The sequence below is a fragment of the Xenopus laevis genome, chromosome 1L (genome assembly GCF_017654675.1).
Source record: "Xenopus laevis strain J_2021 chromosome 1L, Xenopus_laevis_v10.1, whole genome shotgun sequence".
NCBI classification, from domain to species: Eukaryota; Metazoa; Chordata; class Amphibia; order Anura; family Pipidae; genus Xenopus; species Xenopus laevis.
Genome location: NC_054371.1, coordinates 99314263 through 99335540, shown reverse-complemented (window position 1 = coordinate 99335540; position 21278 = coordinate 99314263). Strand labels below are relative to the sequence as shown.

Sequence of the window (21278 nt, the reverse complement as noted above, 5' to 3'; positions counted from 1 at the left end):
AAAAGGGCGGATCTATGATGTAAAAAGAGGTGGGGTCACGGTACGGAGCTGTGTGATGCCAAAAGGGGCGTGGCTATGATGTAAAAAGGGACGGGCTGCGGCGCGGAGCTGTGAAGACAGGACAAAAGCTAAGTTTTACAGGGGAATTGTGGGCGGGCCGAGGGGGTCTCTTTAAGGGTATTACAAATTTACTGGCAGCTACATTGCCGGTAAATTTGTAATACCGGCCCCGGCCTTGGCAGGTGTTTTACCGGCTAGGCTGGTAAAATACCGGCCGGGTGGCAACCCTACATGCACTAGTTAGTTACACTATTATATATTATATTATAGTAACTTTGCACATAAGTGTGTCTGTTACATGGAGTTTATACATTTGTGAGACAGATTGCTTGTAAAAATGTACAGAATGGAGTTCATAATATAATGACATCCTTTTGTGCACTAACCAGATTTTGTTCTCATTCTTTAATAGAAATGTCTTTTGTATATTTTTTTATCTGTGTATGGTCACAAATACTTATATACAGTGAGAGACATTAATTCTGTGTATTAGGGATAGTTTTATATGCAGAATGTATTTGGGACAAACGGCACCCCATATAAGATTGTAGCTGTATATTTACCTCTGTTTGTGTTGCCTTATGGTAACCATACTGAAGGCTAGTTCAGGTTTTCAAGCAGATGCATAGTGACATAGTTAATTTTGGTTGAAAAAAGACAAAATAACCATCATGTCTTTGAACCCCTTAGTACATGTGTTCATACCAGTGATGGAAATCAATAATTTAATAAATTAATAATTTAAGCATTCATTTTACCCAGTAGGCTTGTTTTGCCCACAATAGGGATGAATTGTATCTTAGTTAAGATCAAGTACAAGGTACTGTCTTAGTATTACAGAAAAAAATAGAAATCATTAATTATTCAATTAGAATGGCGTCTATGGGAGGTGGCTTTCCGGTAATTTGGAGCTTTCTGAATAATGGTTTTCCCTTTAACCTTTACCTGTATACATGTACATACATGACTTATTTAGAGCCATATGCTTCTGCAACATGTCATCAAGCGTATAATGACAGAAGCAAAGAACCCCTGATTCGGTAAAGGCAGTAATTACTTTACTATAACTGAAATCATGTAAGAAACCATCTATTGATTAAATAGCAAATTAAATCACTTAAAGCAGTACTTTGTATTCTTAATTTTTTAATTCAAATGTATATGCATTTTCTTCTGGCTAGACTTCTGGTGTGTGTTGCATTAGTCATTTTTTGGCATTGAAAGACACCCAATACCAATCAACAAATCAGTATACTTTATTCTCTCATGCTATCAAGCTTTTCACTTTGCTGTCCTTTTCAGGCTTCATTTTGGAATGTTATCTTTATTGTTGTCAAGTTTGTAATCTTGATAAAAAGGAAGCAATTTGTTAAAAAGTACCACATAATAACAGAGAAGAGAAAAAATCTCATGTACATAGAACTGAAAGGCTGGGAAAATATTCTTAACTATTTCTCATGGTCACAAATCACCCACAATATCCATATCCAGCCACTGAATATCCAGTGGAATTTTTTCTTAGTGGTTTACTTTAGTTTTCTTAGTACTTTACTTTAGTTTAGCTTGGATTTTGAACAATGTTTTTTTTTTTGCTTTGTGAATGTAGTGAAATTTTACTGTAGACATTAGCCAGATTCTATATATTTATCTGACACAAGATTTCAATCCAAAGTAAATTTGGAGAATAGCATAACTTTTAGTTTAGTTCATATAGCCAGAGCCAATTTAAGATGCCATTGGGCCCAGGTCAGAGATCTTCTGGTGGGGCTCCAGTGGCTGCCCCAATAAATGTGTGCAATTATTACTTTCAAACAGTTCAACTACAATATTATTAGTTGAAGTAGGCTCTAAGTGCACCACCCTGGAATAACAGCCATAAAAAGGGATAAATTATTACATTATTACAACAAACGAAAAAACAAACTAAAGAGTTAAAAATTTAGTCTTTTATAAAGAACTTATCAATGCTGTGCTCTCGCAGTGGATTAAAATGAGGGGTCTGCCATTTTTGGGGGAAGATTTAGTAACATGAAATGTCTGACAATGGGCCCCCTGTATTGATTAACCCTTGGCAAATATCCTGGGCCCTGCATATAGCCCTCTGTAACATGTCTAGCCAGTATTGTTAAAGAAGTAATATAACAGACAAAGAAAGGCCTGTAGTCTTTCAAGAAAAAGGGCACCCCTAAGAATATAGTGATTTGTAACCTTGAAGTGACTTCTAATATCATTATAATCTACCAAGTGCATTCTTGTCAGAAGGTAGACAGATTATAGATAAATGTTACTAACAGACTTAATTGTTAATTTTGTGTTTTACCAGCTATCTGTGAAAATGGATGTCAGAATGGAGGGCGTTGCATTGGCCCTAACAGATGTGCTTGTGTCTATGGGTTTACTGGTCCTCAGTGTGAAAGAGGTAAGCTATGATCATAACATGATGGCTCACCTAATGTAATTTTTATTGTTTAATATTGTGCTGCATTTGTGTGCTGATATATACAAGTGGGCTCATTTACAAATGGGTAGACACAAGTGCTGGGGGCATTTTATTGTGTACTTGTTTGCATGTAAAAGTCATTCAATTGTAATGCCTGCTCTCACAAGAGCATTTTTGGGCTGAAGACTGCTTGCACTGGTACTGTCAGGCGTTTCCCACTCAAATCGATGGGAGACAGTCAGGGTGATTTGGTCTGGTCTGTTTTTTTTCTTTTTTCAAAAGATGCAAAGGGTAATTTACCATTCACCAAGTAGTGTGCAAAGTGCAAAAATCAACTTTATTTGCATTTATTCACATAGGTGCTGACATCTGCAACGTCAGTTAAAAAATTAAGAGCTTGTTTCAAAAAGACATTTATCAAAGGCTCAAAGTATTTTTGGCAGTGAAAGAGTTTAACTAGAACTGTCTCCAGCCTCTGAGAAGGAAACATAGTAACAAGAGGAAAGAGGGAAAAACAGATGTTAAATTGTAACAATTCCTCAAACAAAGGGGTGTTTGAAAAGAGGCCAAGGGCAGTTTGCAGTACACATATGCACAGATTAAACAATGTGTGTGTTTGTAGTGTTTGCATGAACACTGCTGCTGGAAGTTTTAACCATCCTAACCACAACCCCTACGCAAAGAAAAAAATTCTAATATGTTCTTGTCATTATGCTGAGAGCTGGGGGATTAACAGTATTTCCCTAAATGGAAGGCATGGGAAATCATATAGAGACCTCCATTTCCCATTGGAATTTTAACACTTTGTAAACAAAAAGTTTCTCAATGCAGTGGATATGCAGCACTTTTCTGTTAGCCTTCTTACTGTAGTTCGGATAAACTCATTCTTTTAAAGCCTGTCACAGATACTTAGAGGGTTATTTACTAAATATTGATTTTTCTGGTCAAGTTTTTTGGGAACAAAACACAAATTTTTAGAGGGAAAAAAGCTTTAAATTTTCCAAAGCTGCTAAAAGTCAGAATCTGAAAATCCGCCATCTCAAACCTGCAGCGGTAAAAGTCAATGGCAAATGTCCCTTTTACAATTTGAATATATCTGTGCTGAGATATTTAAAATAATCTGAAAAATGTGGTGTTTTTGGGCAATAACCCGAAAAAATCGAACAATTTGGGTTTCAAATTTGGAAAATTCATATGATTCCAGTTTTCATCAATTTTATCTAGGCTTTTCCAGACCTGACTTTTTCAAGTTATTTTATTGATAAATAAGATAAAATCATGGATGGGATTTGGGCGAGTTTGATTAAATAAAAAAGTGAGATAAATTCAAGTTTTTGTAAATAACCCCCCTAAATACGACAGTTAGGAGTCTCTTTTTTCAAACAAGCTTTAGGGATTCATATTGTTCTTGGTAATCTATTTCTTGTTTATTTTGTTTATATGTTTTGCCTGTCCCATTCTGTACTTGCCTCTGTGACCTCTCTTGAGATTTTCTTTAGTGTTTGCTGCATAAATGTTATACAGTAGTTCATTTTCAGGTCCCTCAAATGATATAGCTTATATCCCTCAAATGATATAGCTTATATGTGCTGACAATAAACATTTCACTTGTGCATAACAATAACAAAATCCCCCAAAAATTGTGTAAGGACTGAGGTAAGGATAATTTTTTTTGGTTGTGTGCACCTGCACACTTGCTGATGGTAACCATACAAGGTTCACCAACAACAGCTTGTCCATATGACCATAACACGCAATAACACACAGTTGACAGTGGCCCACAATTTGTTCAAGGCCAGGTAGATGTAAACATTTGAGATAATGTCCTCCCCTTTACTTTGCACCTCAAAAAGGAGCTTTTTCTCCCTAAAGATTCCACACATTGCTAAATAAATTTTGTTATGAAGGTTTTCTTTCATCCAGATCAGGATACACATAAAGACCTATAGCAGGTTGGTAGTCTTTTTTTTCTTTTAGAGGTAGATAGACTACTAAGTATTGTCCTGAGGAGTTAGCACACCCAAGAAACCTATCTACATCTAAAGGAAAAGGGACACTCCTTTAAGGACAGCTATGTGCACATTTTGAACCAAAAATACATGGTTTGAAAGAGGTGTGAGAAAAGCCAAAACTGTATCAACTATCCCTTAACAGAGGAGGTTGTCTATGATACCATTTTTTAGCAGAGCTCAATGTCGCTGGAACATCTTTACCCCAGTAGGGTAACAACAATTCACACTTCCAGAAGTGATGAATGAAACTTGCTCACTTCAAGTGCATGGAGTAACCACTTCACAGTTGTAATATAAAAAGCCTGGTATAATTATAGGTGATTACTTATGTGTCAGCTAATTCTGTTGGTTTAAAATTGTTACTTATAAAATTTTTCAATAAAAATTATTGAAACGTAAAATTGTTACTTATTCTGCCTTACTTAAGTTAGAGGGGAACTAATTTACTCCCTTCTTATTCTGCTATTAAAAAAATAAAAGAAAAGCTATTTTCTATATCTTGCTTGTTTAAACACACTAGTGATACACATTTAATAACTTTACATTACAATGTGCTTAACAGTCTAGCAGTACAAACCCAGATGTTCTGGAGTACTGTTATTCTTGAAGACATTTGGAACACTACTTATGAGTAGAATATTGATAAACTTTTAACACAAGGCTGTTTCTCTGCCTACTTAAAAATTCAGGAGGAGAAATAGTTGACCCAAGCAGATCCATGTCTTTTCTGATTTTGCTCTTCGTCAGCCTGTGTGCACACAGTGCAAAAATGAATACCTTTGCATTTCTGTGCTGAAATCTGCTCCCTGTGTGTACACAGAGCAATGCGGTGCACTTAATGCAAGGAGTGGATGGGTGCAAATATGCTTTGGGTAGCTGTTTCAGCGTAAAAACATCCTCATGTGGCATAGCTATCTTTTAGTCTACTAGTGGCACACAGGACTATTCATGAGCTTTTCTCTAACCTGCTTTTTCTACCCAACCATAGAAAAGTCAATGCATTCCCTTCTGCTTTTTCTTGCAAGTTACACACATACGCTGTGTAGGTGCCAAAATGCACTCTATGTGTCCCCATAGGCTGACACATGTATATCATTGCTCTTGTAAGAAGGATGGGATGTCATTGGCATTTCTCTGCCTGCATAGAAAATACAGATGAAAAAAAGCCAATGAACAACCTTGTGTTTCAATATCCTAAAGACTGGAAATAGCAGGTAGATAAATATGCTGCAAACAAATATATACATTGTTTGAGGCACATTGAAAATGATATCTTCTGTGTCAAATATTAAGAATTTAAAAGGCATATCTACTAAAAAAAATTGAAACATCAGTATAATTGATGATGTTATACCTGTAATGTACCATAAGTTACTATACTTCCAGTGCAATTGTGCATATCCAATGAGTATGCATGGTTCAGTAAGCAAGATTGATAGTCTCTCTTTTCAACACATACAGTATAGGTATCATTGTACTAAACACTCAACCAAGGCAGGTGTTAGGTAAAGGGCTCCCTTGCTCCTTATGAACCAACATACATTTAACCAGGAAACTGGTGCAAAGCACTAGAACAGATTAGAGCAAGTAGAGGCAAACTTTTTGTGTATGACATTTTAATGGGTAGAATTCTGCTCTACTTTTGTTCTTAGTGTTGTATCTAGCAATTTACAATGAACCCTTATATCCTTAACTGAGTGTGTTTGGGACATAGTGACTTAATACCCGATACACAGTACTCAGGTTACCCAGCTGCTTGTTTATGGTAAAAATTTAAGAGAGACACATTTTTACATTTTACATTTTTTTTTACATTTTCCTCCCCCTCCCACATAACAATTTGAAATGTTTATGCAGAAAGAGGTATGAAAGATCAGTAACAGATGCAGAGAGTTGTTTTCTATCACTAGAGAGACATTAATGCCGATTGAACTGACCCAGTCTAATGTAAATAACCCTAGGCATATTTATTTTACTCTTTAGAACAAAGAATTTTAAAATAGTTGTGCAAAGCCCATAAAGGGCCCCAATAACTTACTGCTTTATTTCAATCAAAAGCAGTGTACAGACATTGTACGGTACACTTTCAAAATGATAATATGGTCTTACAACATTAGCAAATGTGCATTTGCTAGTCCTTAGCTGACTAAATGACATAACCAGCTAGTTCGGTTATGTACAGAAAATTATTTTTTATGCTTAACATGCCTAAACACTCAGAATTTGAATTCAAGATTGAAATTTAAATTTTGCTAAATCTGCCCCATGGTATAGTATGAAATAAACATTGTTTGTTTAATTGCCTTATTTATCAAAGTACATTTTGTGAAATTTTGTGAAGGTTTTTTTTCTTATTCAATAAATTAGAAATTTAATAAAAATGGAATGTTAGCTTTTTTATTACAAAGAGTTTAAAAAATTTGATGGAATAAAATCATGAAAAGAGATCGAAATCATCAAATTAGTAGTCTAGCTATAATTTTTTATGGGTCTAGAAACTCTCAAAAACTTCAAAAACTTGAATTACATAAACCACATAAGACTGAAAACTCCCAATAACTTCTACATCAGTTTACAAGCTTGTAAATGCCAAAGTTTTAACTTTTTTCACATTTTGCTTTTTGCACTTAATAAATAACAAAAATTCATGTATTGAAAAAATTTATAAAAATTCATGATTTTTACAAAAAAAAACCAAAATGTAAAAATTTTAATTTTTGTTACAAGGAGCACTGACATGTTTTTCTTGTTCCATCAATCCATTATTGGGAAACATCAGCAGTCACTAACCGTAAGCATCCAGAACTTTCCCACAATAAAACTGGGAGAAATGTTAAGCTCTGGTTTATTCTAGACCCACCTTAAGTAAATACAGTCAAGGCTTTCAATGCCCAAGTAGTTATAGCTGTACAATCTTACAAAAACAGCCCTCACCTCTTGTTTTCTTCTAGTCATTACAGCTTAAACAAATTTTCTTCTGTGAAGTTCCAGTGAGACAGGAAAAACTGCATTATAAGACATATGACATACGAAATGTCTAACAACCACTTAAAATTCCTTTCTCTTGATTTAGGAAAAAAATAACACACGACACACCATTTACTTGCATTTATTTCTTTTCCGATTCCAAGAATTGCCAATGTTTTTGTAGGCAGTTGGCCATTTGTTGCAGAAAGCATATGTTTGATCTTAAAGGAGAGGCAACATAAACTAAATCTGAGAGATTTGTATGGTTTTCATTCTGTAATGGCTTTCTTTGGCTAATAACATTTGTAATGTATAAGAGATGAAATCTTATTTAGTGTGTTCATGTATGTGTGTGTGTGTATGTACACGTGTGTGTTAAAGGGTCCCATTTCAACACCATTATCTCTGTATAGTCTGTGAATGCAGGGAATTAGGTGAAGCAGTAAGTATATGCTTCTATAAATTAACTTGTTGCTGCTGACAAGCATAAGTTTTGTCAGCTGTCATAATCAATTTTGTGTGCCCAATAGCATTTACACATTTTAAATGCCTCACTCTGTGCAAATTACATGGAAACTCCAGTGTAGGGGGTCAACATTTGTCCAAGTAGAGCAATTTACATTACTTTATTTTTATTATTCAGAAATTTTCATAAAGTTAATATTGTATCCATACGAAACAGTATTGCAATTTAGCTATTTTTGGTTAAATAAAAGTGTAAAACTCAAACTAATCTTTATTATTAATATTTATTAAATCAAGAATAAAAACCTTGAATGTAAAACTTTTGTATCTAAAAGCTTGTGAGTTAGGAGCAGATTAATCAAGGGTCAAATTGAAAATTCTAATTTTCGTATTTGAATTTTTGAGTTTTTTTTATATGGCTAAAACTGTGAAATCCAACTAGGGAATTGTTAAAATGCAATTCGGGTTTTTTAAAAAAATTCGAATTCGATTTTGAAGATTTATCAAACACTGGCCCTTGAATTCGACTATTCGCCACCTTAAACCTGCCGAATTGCTGTTTTAACCTATGGAAGATGTCCTGGGATCCATTTGGAGATGTTTGCAGCCTTCCTGGCATTCAAGTTTTTTAAAGACAATTTAACATAATTACATATTCTTTTTATTTTAGATTATCGCACAGGCCCATGCTTCACACAGATCAGCAACCAGATGTGTCAGGGCCAGCTTAGTGGTATTGTGTGCACAAAGACTTTGTGTTGTGCTACCATTGGTCGTGCTTGGGGTCACCCATGTGAAATGTGTCCTGCTCAACCTCACCCTTGCCGCAGAGGTTTTATACCCAACATCCGCACTGGAGCTTGCCAAGGTAAATAGTCACATCCAATATTGTGTATAAGAAAACTTAATAAACAATTTAAAGAACCAATAACAACATAAAGTAAAAATATTTTTTTTTAACATTGAATGTTTATAGGTGTTCATCCAGCATTTAAAAATGAACAATTTTTGAAAACCAATTTCCTAAAGAAAGGTTTTAATACCATTATTCTGTACAGACCTGTGAATGAAAATAGACTCATGTTTTTTCTAAAACCATTGTGTTCTACGCAGCTTACATGTTATATATATAACATGTTTGTTACCATGGCATACTATATTTATATACATGTTATAAATATAGTATGCCATAGTAACAAACATTAATATGTCTCTAACATGCTGTATCTGTCCTAGGCATATGTATGAAATCTCAACGACTATACTTTTTTTTTCACTGTAATTCAGTAAATATAACATTTCCAACATTTCCAGCTTGCAGATGCACATTTTTAAGATAGTCAGGTAAAAATGTTGATATTGCATTACACAAAAACAAATACACTATATCAATTTTCCTATGTGTATCTACATTGCAGACGCTTAGTCCATGATTTCGGCCAGTTGGTGTGAGCATCAGTGCCAATGAAAGAAAATTACAATTGGGGACCTGTTAAATTGATATTTTAGCTAGGAGGCTATATTTATTCATTAACTATCCCTACTAAAAAAAATATTCTTTATCTCTAACAAGAGATTTGCTCTAGCTATTTTCTTAAATTATGGCATGTAACATTCCCTAGATATTGCTTTATAATTACGATATGTTCATAGATATAATTTGTAGACTAAACAGTCATCCATGACTGATCAAGCTTCATAGTCCAATTATTCTCTTATTTTTATAAATTTTATTCACCCTCTCGGAACAGTTTGTAATTCTAGAATATAGTTTTCTTTGCAGAATCAGTGTCCAACATTTTTAATTAACTATAGTTTGAATGTTACATGAAAGTTTTCAATGGAAAATTGTGCTACGTCTAGATCTATCTAGACTTGGCTGACCATTACACAATTTCTTTCTAATTACTTGGGTAATGTCTTTTTTTCTGAATTGTCTTTTACTTACTGTATCATGATAAGCTTCTAGCTAGAATATCTTTCTTAAACATTTTTCTGTTGATGTGTAGGGCAATATCTGTTTTTTGATTTTTAATAAGAATGTGCATTGCAATGAGCTACAAGTTCATGGTCTAACTTATGTAAAGAATTTTCAACATTTGTGACACTTAACACATTCATAGAAAACCACAGTCTTTTAAAACTGAGTAGGTGAATGTTCTGTTAATCACTGTAAATTACCTCTTGTTTAGAGTTCCTCCAACCACCCACTGGGCAGCAGGAACCAGCCAATAATCACATGCCAAGAGTGAAAGCTAAGCTCTATGGGACTTTGACTTAATGTCACTAGTCATATTAGATAACACATAAGGTGTAACTGTTCCAAGAACCAGCAGGCAGTTTTTTCATGTGGAAGAAATTGCCAACACCAAAACTTTACTTACTTATATTACCTTCTTTCCAGTTCCACTTGCTTTTTTGTATGCTGTTTGATTTGTCTTGATTATGTATAAGTTAAATTGGATGATGCTTAGCATATTTCTTTTAATCCAGTTTATTCTGATTCCTTGTCATGTGATGGGTGAAGAAATTATTTTTCCAACATACTATTGAATTTTTTTCCCCAATTATTTTCATTTTCCCCGTGATACCCAGGAAGGCTCGAACCTGCTTTTTATTAAGGGGGCGTGGTCACTCTTGAATGACTGCTGTTTTATTTACCTGGGGTTTTATCACACCTCTGTCAATGGTGTAACCCAAATACTTGACCTCCTCCGAACCAATTGCACATTTCTTGGGGTTGGCAGTAAGGCCAGCTTAACAGAGGGCATCCACAACATAGCCTGAACTCTGGACAGGTGAAAGTCCCAATCCGTACTGTGTATCACCACATTATCTAAGTATGCAGCTGCATACTATTGGTGAGGTCTTAATATTCTATCCATAGCCCTTTGAAACGTGTCTGGGGCTCTCTGTAAACCAAAGAGCATTACTTTGTACTGGAAAGAACCACAAGGAATAGCAAAAGCAGTTTTTTCTTTACCCTTTTGTTAAATCCAATGTCGACAGTTACCAAGCAGTACCCAGCCTGTCTATGAGCTTCTCTACCATAGGCATTGGGTAAGTGTCAAACTTGGACACAGAATAAAGCTTGCGAAAATCGTTACAAAATCACCAGCTACTATCAGGCTTGGGAACAAGAAAAATTGGGCTAGACAAATAGATTTGCTAAACAAATCCCGCTAGTGCTGTCATTCTCTATACTTTTATACTTTTTTCTTACTGCCACCAAGGTGTCAACAACGTTAACAACGTTAACGGTGTTAACCGCGTCCCATATAACCCCCCTTTAGAACCCCCCCGCGAGCACATGCGCCGGCAGCAGCGGTCCCTCTTTGGATTTTGAGTTCTAGAGGGGGGTTATATGGGACGCGGTTAACACCGTTAACCTTGTTGACACCTGGGTGGCAGTAAGAAAAAAGTATAAAAGTATAGAGAATGACGGCACTAGCGGGATTTGTTTAGCAAAAACAAAAAAGTTTCTTTATTTAGCTCAAAGTTTCAAACCCGCACAGGGCTCTTTGTCAGGAGTATATAACAAACCAACAGGGACCCACAAACTCTCACAATAAATACCCTCAGTCGTGTTTTGGCGCGAAGTGACATTGCTAGGCAATCGTCGTTGCTACCTGACCGTGAGTCCTTAGCAACGTTACAGTATGACTGTGTGCAGGGATTACAAAGCGGGAATAAAGTGGGAAATATAGGCCTTGCAGTGCTAAAGGGTAGAAGAGAAGATCTTACTGTGCCAGTAAAACACTACTATTGTCCAAATTACCCAATTATTTGAATGGAAGACTGAAATATGATTAGGAGAGGGCCTGTATAGAAAGATGAATAATAAAAAGTAGCAATAACAATCCATTTGTATCCTTATAGAGCATTTGTTTTTTACATAGAGTCTTTTACATAGACCACCATTTCAAAAAATGGGCAAATAATAAAAACTATGTGGACCACCCTTTTAAAAATTGCTCAACGGGTAGTGAATTAGTCAGTGTACTTTGCAGTATAAAATGTTGCACACCTGAAACGTTGCTTGATAAAACATATGCTGCCAATTTTTTTATGTAATTTTCACTTATGTGGGCTTAATACACAGGTTTTTACATATTGTGGAAAAGGGTTAGTAATCTTCTAGTAAGGGTTGTTGCACATACACTTTTTCTGTCTTAAAGAGATGGTTGCTGCAAGTTTGCATCAGAATTTTTGCTCTAGCACTCATTTCTTTGGCTTTTGTAAATATATTTACAAAATAAATAAAAAGTTCCAGGACCTTTTTAAACTTAAAGAGTGGAGAAAGTGGGGAAAAGAAGTGCAAATGATGTGCCTATATACAACAATTTATCTCTCTCATACAAAGGGTCCCATTATACCAAGGATCCCATATTTCCAAAGTGATTACTCACAAAGCTCATTAAATATCACTGGTCAGATTTGCCCAATGCACTAACAATTTAAACTGCTCAACAATTGTCATTGTCCACTGACTATTCCGCTGCAGCCAAATTAAGCCAAATTAAAGCCAAATCTCTGAATGATTGTTATGGGTTACTGCAATCGAACCACATTTCCTAAATTTTAGTAAATATGCTTCGATATCACTGTTTATTTATAGGTCCCTTCACACACTCATATTCTATTATTTTTGAATCATCATCAGAGTTTAATATTGCCAAATAATCATCATAAATATATGCCAAATACCTCTATTGAGCCAATTATATGTGCTTAAACTCACAAGGCCATTCATATAAGTTTTGAGGTAAAAGTAGGAGATGCTCTTTTCAAGACTCATGACAATATCTCATGGAAACAACTTTTTAAATACAGCAAATGTACAGTTTTTAAATAAATACTCTTTAGTATGAACTTCTTAGCAATCTGTCTCTGATGCAGAGGCCAAAGTCTGTTTTGAATTCAATTTACAGTTACTTTTTTTCATATGCTCTTTGTAACTAAATGAAAACTGATTTAAATAGTAATTAACTGATTAATATTTATTCTACCTTACAAAATCTGGTGGATTTTTAGTTTTAAGCAAAATATCAGATTACTCATGCTTGAAAAATAATACATTTGTACTTTGCAATGTACATTTTGAGAGTGAAGGCTAGTTTATTGAACACAATAATTGCATTTTTTTCAGTTTAGTTGTAGAAATTGTGTTTTAACCTGACCATTTATTTAAATGAGTTTAGCATAACTTGGGTAATGGTCCATCAATTAACTTGTTTAGGAGCTTTAGAAAATTTGGAAAAAACAAATTGAACCCCTTTATGCTCTTGCATTTCTGCCACTGACCATAGTAAATGACCCCTAAAAGGTTTTATGTTAAAAGATCTTTATACCTTTATATCTTTATGTTTTTGTCTAATAGAAATAATGGAATACTGAATGTATAATTTTGCCTTTTGCCCCTTCCTTCTCTGAAGAATCAGTGTGTTAATGACTCAGCTTTTAGTTATAGACTTGCCTAAACTGCCATTGTCCTTGACGTAAACCATAAGTCCTTTATTACCTCCCATAAAACACTTGTGATGCTATAATCCCTTAAAGGGGTTGTTCACCTTCCAAACCCTTTTTTCAGTTCAGTTGTTTTTAGATTGTTTCCCAGAAATAATGACTTTTTTCAACTACTTTCCATTATTTATTTTTTTACTGTTTTTCCAAAATCTAAGTGTAAAGTTGAATGTTCCTGTCTCTGGTGTTTGAGTCTGGCAGCTCAGTAATTCAGGGGCTGACTCCAAACTGTTAAAATTTTGCAACATTTAGTTGATACATTTCTCAGCAGCATCTCTGGAGTATTAGCAGCTATTGTATCAATTCTAACAGCTGCCTGTAATGAAACCCATAGATTGTGCTCAGCAGGGACAAAGATAAGACATTTACTAACTAAATGTATCCATTAAGAACAGTTTACAGGGCTGCTTCAGAAGATGAAAAATTATACTTTACACTTCAATATTAGAAAAACGGTCACACATAGAAAATAAAAAGTCATTACAAAAAGTCATTATTTCTGGTGATCTGACTGAAAACAACTAGTTGTTTGAAGGTGAACCACCCCTTTAACAGGGAATCAGAAGAGAACAACAACTAGCAGTTCAGGTGGCATGGTATGATGTTATTAAGGTGTAACAACTTCCAAGTTTCCTCATAGCCTTTACAGAGATACACCTATAGCCAAATGCATTCCTTGGTAATAAGCACAGTCTTGCAGAAATATTTGAGAGTATACCCTGTATATGACATTTTTATTGTTTGATCTGTATCATGTTGTGGGGCATTATGCATTTGCAGGCTACTACTGCCTGGCTAATAGGGTTGCCACCTGGCCAGTATTTTACAGGCCTGACCAGTAAAAATGATACTTGACCTCAATGTTATTAATAGGGAAAAATTTAAATTTATAGGAAGACCAGTATTTTTTTCCAAAAAAGGTTGCAACCCTACTTGCAAGCTAATCAAGCTAATTTAATTTGAGGGGTCTACTTTATGCAGCTTGGCGCTGTGTTTTTGGGCTATTAAAAACACTGTGTTATATTATCCTTATAATTTTTTACAGCATTATAGATTTTGTGTGACGCAACCAAAAATTTCCTTTTGCGCTTATGCAACTTCTGGTTTGTGCAACTTTTGATTTAACATTTCTGAATTATCTCTTTAGCTATCGTAGCTTTGAATGTAGTTGCTTTATCAAATCAGTATTTAGAGATTTGAAGAAGAAAAATAATGATATTAATATTATTTTCAGCATTAGTAATAAATGTTTTCCATTTTCATTAAACAACAGTAGTTTATTGCTACCCTAACTATGTTAGAGTGCCCCCTTAGAAGAGTAATGATACCACAATGAACAAAAAAAGCTTGGCTCAGTGCCACTACAAAATCATGTTAATTTGGTAGCTAATGAGTACTAGCTGCATTAATTTTCTAGCGGTAGGTTGTAAACAGAAGATTCTTTATAGCACATAGAATCATTGCCAGGCCATGGCTGGGTCTGGAATGTACAACCTAATCCCTCTGATGTTCTCCACAGCTGTTTGCAGTCAGTCTCTTTAAATGCACAGGTTTTCAATCCTATACATATACCAATTTTAATGCATCTTTAGGCAAATTCTGCTAACTATTTTGTTCCTGCCTGCAATTCTATTGCTTCATTATACATTTTACAAAGGGACTAAGTTTTACTTGCAACTTACTTGCTGCTTTCAAAGTAAAACTCCCAAACTTGGTTGCCCTTTTATTGGCAAGTGGGATCACATGACTATAGCTGGGAAGCAATAGAATTCTTTTCAGGTGTAAGTTGAGTGTAGGACTGGCCATACCGGGGATGACTTTGACGTAGTTGGCCAGCTTAAATATATTGCAATATATGGACAGACAATCCCTGTTTTATTTAAAGGGTAAGGCACGTTTAGTAGCTTAAGTTGCAAAATATTTCAATGTCCTTAATATATTGATAATGGATTGAGTGCAGAGGACCTCTTTGTCTATGTGAATTTTGTGGTCCCAACCTCATTGCACCCCGTTTAATGTTTTTAAAAATTAGTGGTGTACACAACTTTCCCATGTTTGTTAAACATTAAATAAACCCAATCCAATGATTAATTATATCTTAGTTGGGATCAGGTACAAGGTACAGTTTTATTATTACAGAGAAAAAGAAAAACATTTAAAACATTTTTTAAATTATTTGGATAAAATGAAGTGATGGGAGATGACTTTCCATAATTCGGAGCTTTCTGGATAAAGGGTTTCCTGATAACTCATTCCATACCTGTAATGCAGTGTAATATTTTAATATTTATGATTATGGAATTGTAATGATAAATATTTGTTGTTGTTGACCAATTCTATTGAAGAAAAAAGCTGTTTTTTTCATGTCATAGTATAGTCTTGGTATGGTGTTAGATTTGTACTTCCGATACTGCTTTGAATGTTTTCCAAAAAAAACTCTGTCTAATCTGACCTCAGCCTTATATCAGTCTTTTCATTACCTTTATCTACATTGCAAATAGGTAAATGTCATGCTTTTTTGGCAAACTCTAGACACATTTTAACATAATGTATTCTAGTCATTCTTTTCATATAGGACAATATTATGCAGAGCTTCTCAGGCCTGGATTTGTGGCAAGGCCTAGGGCAGCACAGATAAAGGGACGGCATGGGGGGTCTAGGAGAACAGGTCTTAGCTCTTTCTGACCCCTCTGCCACTGGGGAGGCAGGGGAATGGTGAAGGTTACCTGCGTGTCCCATCCCCCTGCATGCACGCTATCCTGAGGGGAGAAGGGGCACTGGGGCAGGCAGACGCATCCCAGTGATAGGTGGATAATGCCGGCCCCAGGAGTCCACAGGCAAAATCAATGGTGCTAGCATCATTCTATGAGGCAGATTTTCATCTTGTTAAAAAATAAGGAAGACTGTAAAGTGCAAAATACAGGGAGTTACTACAAGCGTATCTATTTAAGTCTGAAAAAATCTTAAGCATTGGTGAATACATGGGCAATAGATAATTTTCAGCAACAATCATCCTAAACATGATGGTGAAAGTTCCACAAATATAAATATGCAGATATATAGCTTAAATTAACCTTTTTGCTGTTCCTCAATTTTAAATCTTGGATGGTCTGTTGCACCTCTGTGTTCTAGTTTTGCCTTTCGTCTGCTTTTTGCTCTAAGAGTTTGACCATTCTGCTGCTCCTCTGCTATAGGAAACAAGGACATTTCTACTGCTCCTGTATTCAAGAGACTGGCCTGTATACAGGTTCTTGTACATGCTCTTTAGTATCATAGTTTCCTAAGAGCTTGGGCATTTCTTGTTCTATGACATCTACTTTTTTTTGTTTTGCTCATTGCTTACTTTCCAAATAATTTGGAATTATGAATCACAAAATGAATCTATTTGGCTGTAATATCAAGGTAAATCGCACTGAAACAATATTTTTTTTCATTTATGCCATTAGACCAGGTAAAACAGACATTGCTAATCATGAATGTTTTTTCTGTTGTAGATGTAGATGAATGTCAAGCCATTCCAGGTCTGTGCCAGGGAGGCAACTGTATCAACACTGTGGGCTCCTATGAATGTAAATGCCCAGCTGGACATAAGCAGAGTGAGACATCCCAAAAGTGTGAAGGTAATTTATTAGTGGTCTTTTATCATTTAATATACTGTATTCTATTACATATGTATGTATTTATTCTGAGTTTGTGTGCATGAGCATATCTGTACAGAATGCATCTGAAAAATCTAGACTAATTGAATATGTGCAATAGATTCATCATTCTGGCACAATAAATAAGGAACAGGAAGGTCTGACCAACATGTATGCTTTCCTTTTAATAGCATTGCTCACTCAGCACATTTAGACTTTATTTTAAAAATGAGCATTTTTCTAAACTCAGTGCCAAATGTGTGGTGGGATTGGAGAGTGCAAGAAATTCAAATTTAAACCTGCCCTCTCCAATCCAGTCACATGTTCAGAGTTGAGAACCACTCATTTCAGAATAGACTTCTCTTCCGTAAAAAGCTTTGCCAATAAAAAAAAGCTAAATCTTAATCATTAATGTAAAAGGTAATAGTGAAAGGGACAGATTTAAAGAAATAGCAGAATGGTAAACAGAAAATAGATGTACGAAAATACTGACAGTAATAAAAATGGAGCATGGCAAAAGTGTTAGGGAATAAAGGAAAAAGAGGAAAAGAAATGAAATTAAAAGAGAAAACAGGGAGCAAAAAAAGGAATTTAGAGAGTTGTGCCTGTTGAAGACTGCATAGTGCACTCACTTTTATTTAACACAGTGTTATGCATAACCCAGTCTAGGCTAGATGTTAACACGTTTTTCAGTATGGAATGATTTGTGCTTTATATACGGTAATACTACCTATTACCCATATTAAGATGATTTAAGTCTAGATGCTGTCAAGCATTTAAATTAATTTCTATAGAAGCTTTGTATTAAAATGTGTTAATAACTAACTCAATACACTGCACTGTGTGATGATATCGGTATTATTTGATACATTCAAAAACAAGCAGGACTGATGACATAATTTGTAATTGCCTGTTTCATGAAGCAGAAAGGATTGTAAGGAATATAATTATTTAATAGTGAACTTCACAGAAACTCATATAATGGCCTGCCTGTGTCTGTAATAGGATTTATGGCAAGTTCCCCATTGTTCTTGTCATGCTTAATTTATGTACTTGATAGATTTAAATATGCTCAAGAAATTTTTTTTAAAAACACCAGTGGATTTGATATTTTCAGTCCTAAAGTGTTCTTTTCATTCATTCACTATAACTTCCATTCCATTACTCCAAGTAAAGCCTTCTTAAAACTTCAAGATTTTTTTAGTTTCTTATAGACTCTAACTTTATCATAAGTGCTGCTATTAAAAAAAGAAAGAAAACATAACCTATAAAATCCAATACATACCTATCACAGTAGTTGGTTTGCCATAGCTTTAATTCCTGGTTTGAAGCCTGCTCTACGGAACACTTCAGTGCTGGCTGTTAGAACCTGCTTTTCCCATTTGATGAGATGAGGCTCTGAAAAGCTTATTGACTTTGGCTGCTACTCCATGCAGGGCTGATCTAGGAAACAGAAAGTGGTATCCATGCTAGACTACTATAAAACACGTCTGTCTCACACACAAACGTCTGTCTGAGAGTCTGACTTCACTGCTAACCCTTTTCCTGCCAGCTAGGGGTCTTTAGCAGTTTGGAAGAAGAGTCTTCCATTTAACATGTCTTAGAATTTGCACTCCATTGACTATTTTTGGGATTATACCATTTAGTGACATACATTTTTTGTACAAAGATAAACAAGGTGCCTCTTGTTTGACTTTGTTTTCTAAACCTTGCCTTCCAGATTTTCCTCATGTATTTTTTGTGTGGCACCAAGGGTGCTTCAACCCTAGAGGGGTAATGTTTTTTATTAATGACATTTTTAAGCACAACTAATGAAGTAACCTGTAATTAAATATTTACATTATTATACACCAAAATCACTATTTCTCTCTGCAATTCTTGTCCCCAGATATTAATGAATGCAGCACAATCCCCAATGTATGTGATGGTGGGGAATGTACTAACACAGCCGGAAGTTATGTCTGTGTGTGTCCCAGAGGTTTCACTACAAGCCGTGATGGGTCCCGTTGCATTGGTAAGAAATTTATTGATTCTGTTGTAAAGAATTAAGCTCCCAAACCTGATTCAATCTAAAAGTCTAACTTTTTCATTTATTTTTATTGTCTTTTTTTATTACTATAAAGCTAATCATACATATAGCTGTAGATGTTTTCAAGGGAGGTCTCTTGGCAGTGAAGAACAGCTTCATTGCCATGAAGTGGTGCACCACTTAACAATGCCCAATACTATACAAGGTGGCTTCATTTTGTTTGTGTTTATAATTAGTCAATCAAACACAGAAATAGAATTGAAATGCATGGACTTTCTTTTCTGAATCTCCATAACTTGTGCATTTATTACAAATGTTTAAAATATTGTGGTAGCACAAAAGAAATACAAGAGAACGGCACTTTTATAATTTGTCATGGTATAAGTATTTACTTCAGTATAATATGAAACTAAAATGCTGTGACTGAAAAATGTGAAAGTAATTAGTCATGTGTACTTGGAAAATCAATGTTTTTTAAAGCTATAAACTACACTTTTAATAATAAATAAAGTACAGTTTATGTGCCTTTAATGGTTAAATTCAGATGCATTTTTTTCCATCTAAAACACCTGGTTTCTGGTAAAATGTTTCCCTTCCAGGAACCATACACACCTTAATGGCAACAAAGGCATTCCAGATGGTCACTGCATTCCCCACTCCTCTTAAATTCCTTGCATCCTACCTTTTCCCTAGAGAAACACAAAACGGATGGGAGATCAGGTTGCCAACCTGAGTCTGAAAATACAATATCTGACTTCTATATTTTAAAAAGGACATTTGCTTTAAGCAATAGTAGCTCAGACAGAATGATGTAACCTTAAATGTGTCTAAGGGCTAGTCCACACGGGGAGATAGCCACGCGTTTGCGGTCGCGGCGACAAAGCGCCGCGCCAGTCGCCGCGACCGGCGCAGGCGACAGTTTTGTATGGGCGCCTATGTAAAAACGCCTGTGCTAACCACACGAGGCGATGCGCTTTTCAACAGTCGCCTGAAAATGCCTGGCGAGGCATTTTCAGGCCAAAACTTATATACACAATAGCTAGAGCCCATAAAGAAATTTTTTTTCAAGCAAAAACTTATATACACAATAGCTAGAGCCCATAAAGAAATTATGAATAGGTAATTTCAGTTTACTGTCTTTGGTGAAAACTAATGTCTAACAAATTGGGAAGGAACTTTGTTAAATTAAAAACAAATAAGGTATGTCTGTAATCCTTATAAAATAAACAAGACCAGACAGATTAAAGATTAGTATCTCTATTCTACAGATCAGCGGGTTGGCTCATGTTTCTCAGCTCTGATAGGGGGCAGATGTGCTGGAGAACTACCTGGTCAGTTTACCAAGGCTCATTGCTGCTGTGAATCTGGACGCTGTTGGGCCATTGGCCAAATACCTGAAATGTGTCCTGTACGAGGGTCTGGTAAGTCATACTTTTCTATTTTTAACTTGTCAGTGACTAGTATATATGGGGCATGTTAAATATATAAAGATGTTTTATAATGTGTAGTTTGTAGTAATATTGCCAGTGCAATCTTTTCTTATTCTACTCATATGTTTATGCTTAAATAGAGAAGTGCATTTCCTGATTCTCCTTGCTGTAAACAAAACTGTCCAACTCTTGTTTATTATTTTTCAAAACATATAGGGGCAGATTTATCAAAGGTTGAAGTGAAAATTAGAATTAAAAAAATTTGAATTTGGAGTACTTCTTTTGTGTACTTCGACTAGGCCTCTTTATAGGTCCTTGGTGAGGCCTCATCTGGAGTATGCAGTTCAGTTTTGGACTCCAGTCCTTAAGAGGGATATAAATGAGCTGGAGAGAGTGCAGAGACGTGCAACTAAATTGGTTAGAGGGACGGAAGACTTAAATTATGAGGGTAGACTGTCAAGGTTGGGGTTGTTTTCTCTGGAAAAAAGGCGCTTGCGAGGGGACATGATTACACTTTACAAGTACATTAGAGGACATTATAGACAAATGGCAGGGGACCTTTTTACCCATAAAGTGGATCACCGTACCAGAGGCCACCCCTTTAGACTAGAAGAAAAGAACTTTCATTTGAAGCAACGTAGAGGGTTCTTCACAGTCAGGACAGTGAGGTTGTGGAATGCACTGCCGGGTGATGTTGTGATGGCTGATTCAGTT

The 21278-nt window shown here is 35.3% G+C and overlaps 1 protein-coding gene across 4 annotated transcripts in view; it reads left to right on the top strand.

Annotated features, from left to right (window-relative positions):
• The window catches only part of fbn3.L (fibrillin 3 L homeolog), a 133830-nt gene that overhangs the window by 50159 nt on the left and 62393 nt on the right, over window positions 1-21278 (top strand). For all 4 annotated transcript variants that reach the window (XM_041560951.1, XM_041560952.1, XM_018253947.2 and 1 more), the window contains 5 exons: window positions 2384-2479; window positions 8615-8812; window positions 16962-17087; window positions 18994-19119; window positions 20403-20555. In XM_041560951.1, the coding sequence (XP_041416885.1) occupies window positions 2384-2479; window positions 8615-8812; window positions 16962-17087; window positions 18994-19119; window positions 20403-20555 (699 nt within the window). The remainder of the gene's footprint in view (window positions 1-2383; window positions 2480-8614; window positions 8813-16961; window positions 17088-18993; window positions 19120-20402; window positions 20556-21278) is intronic.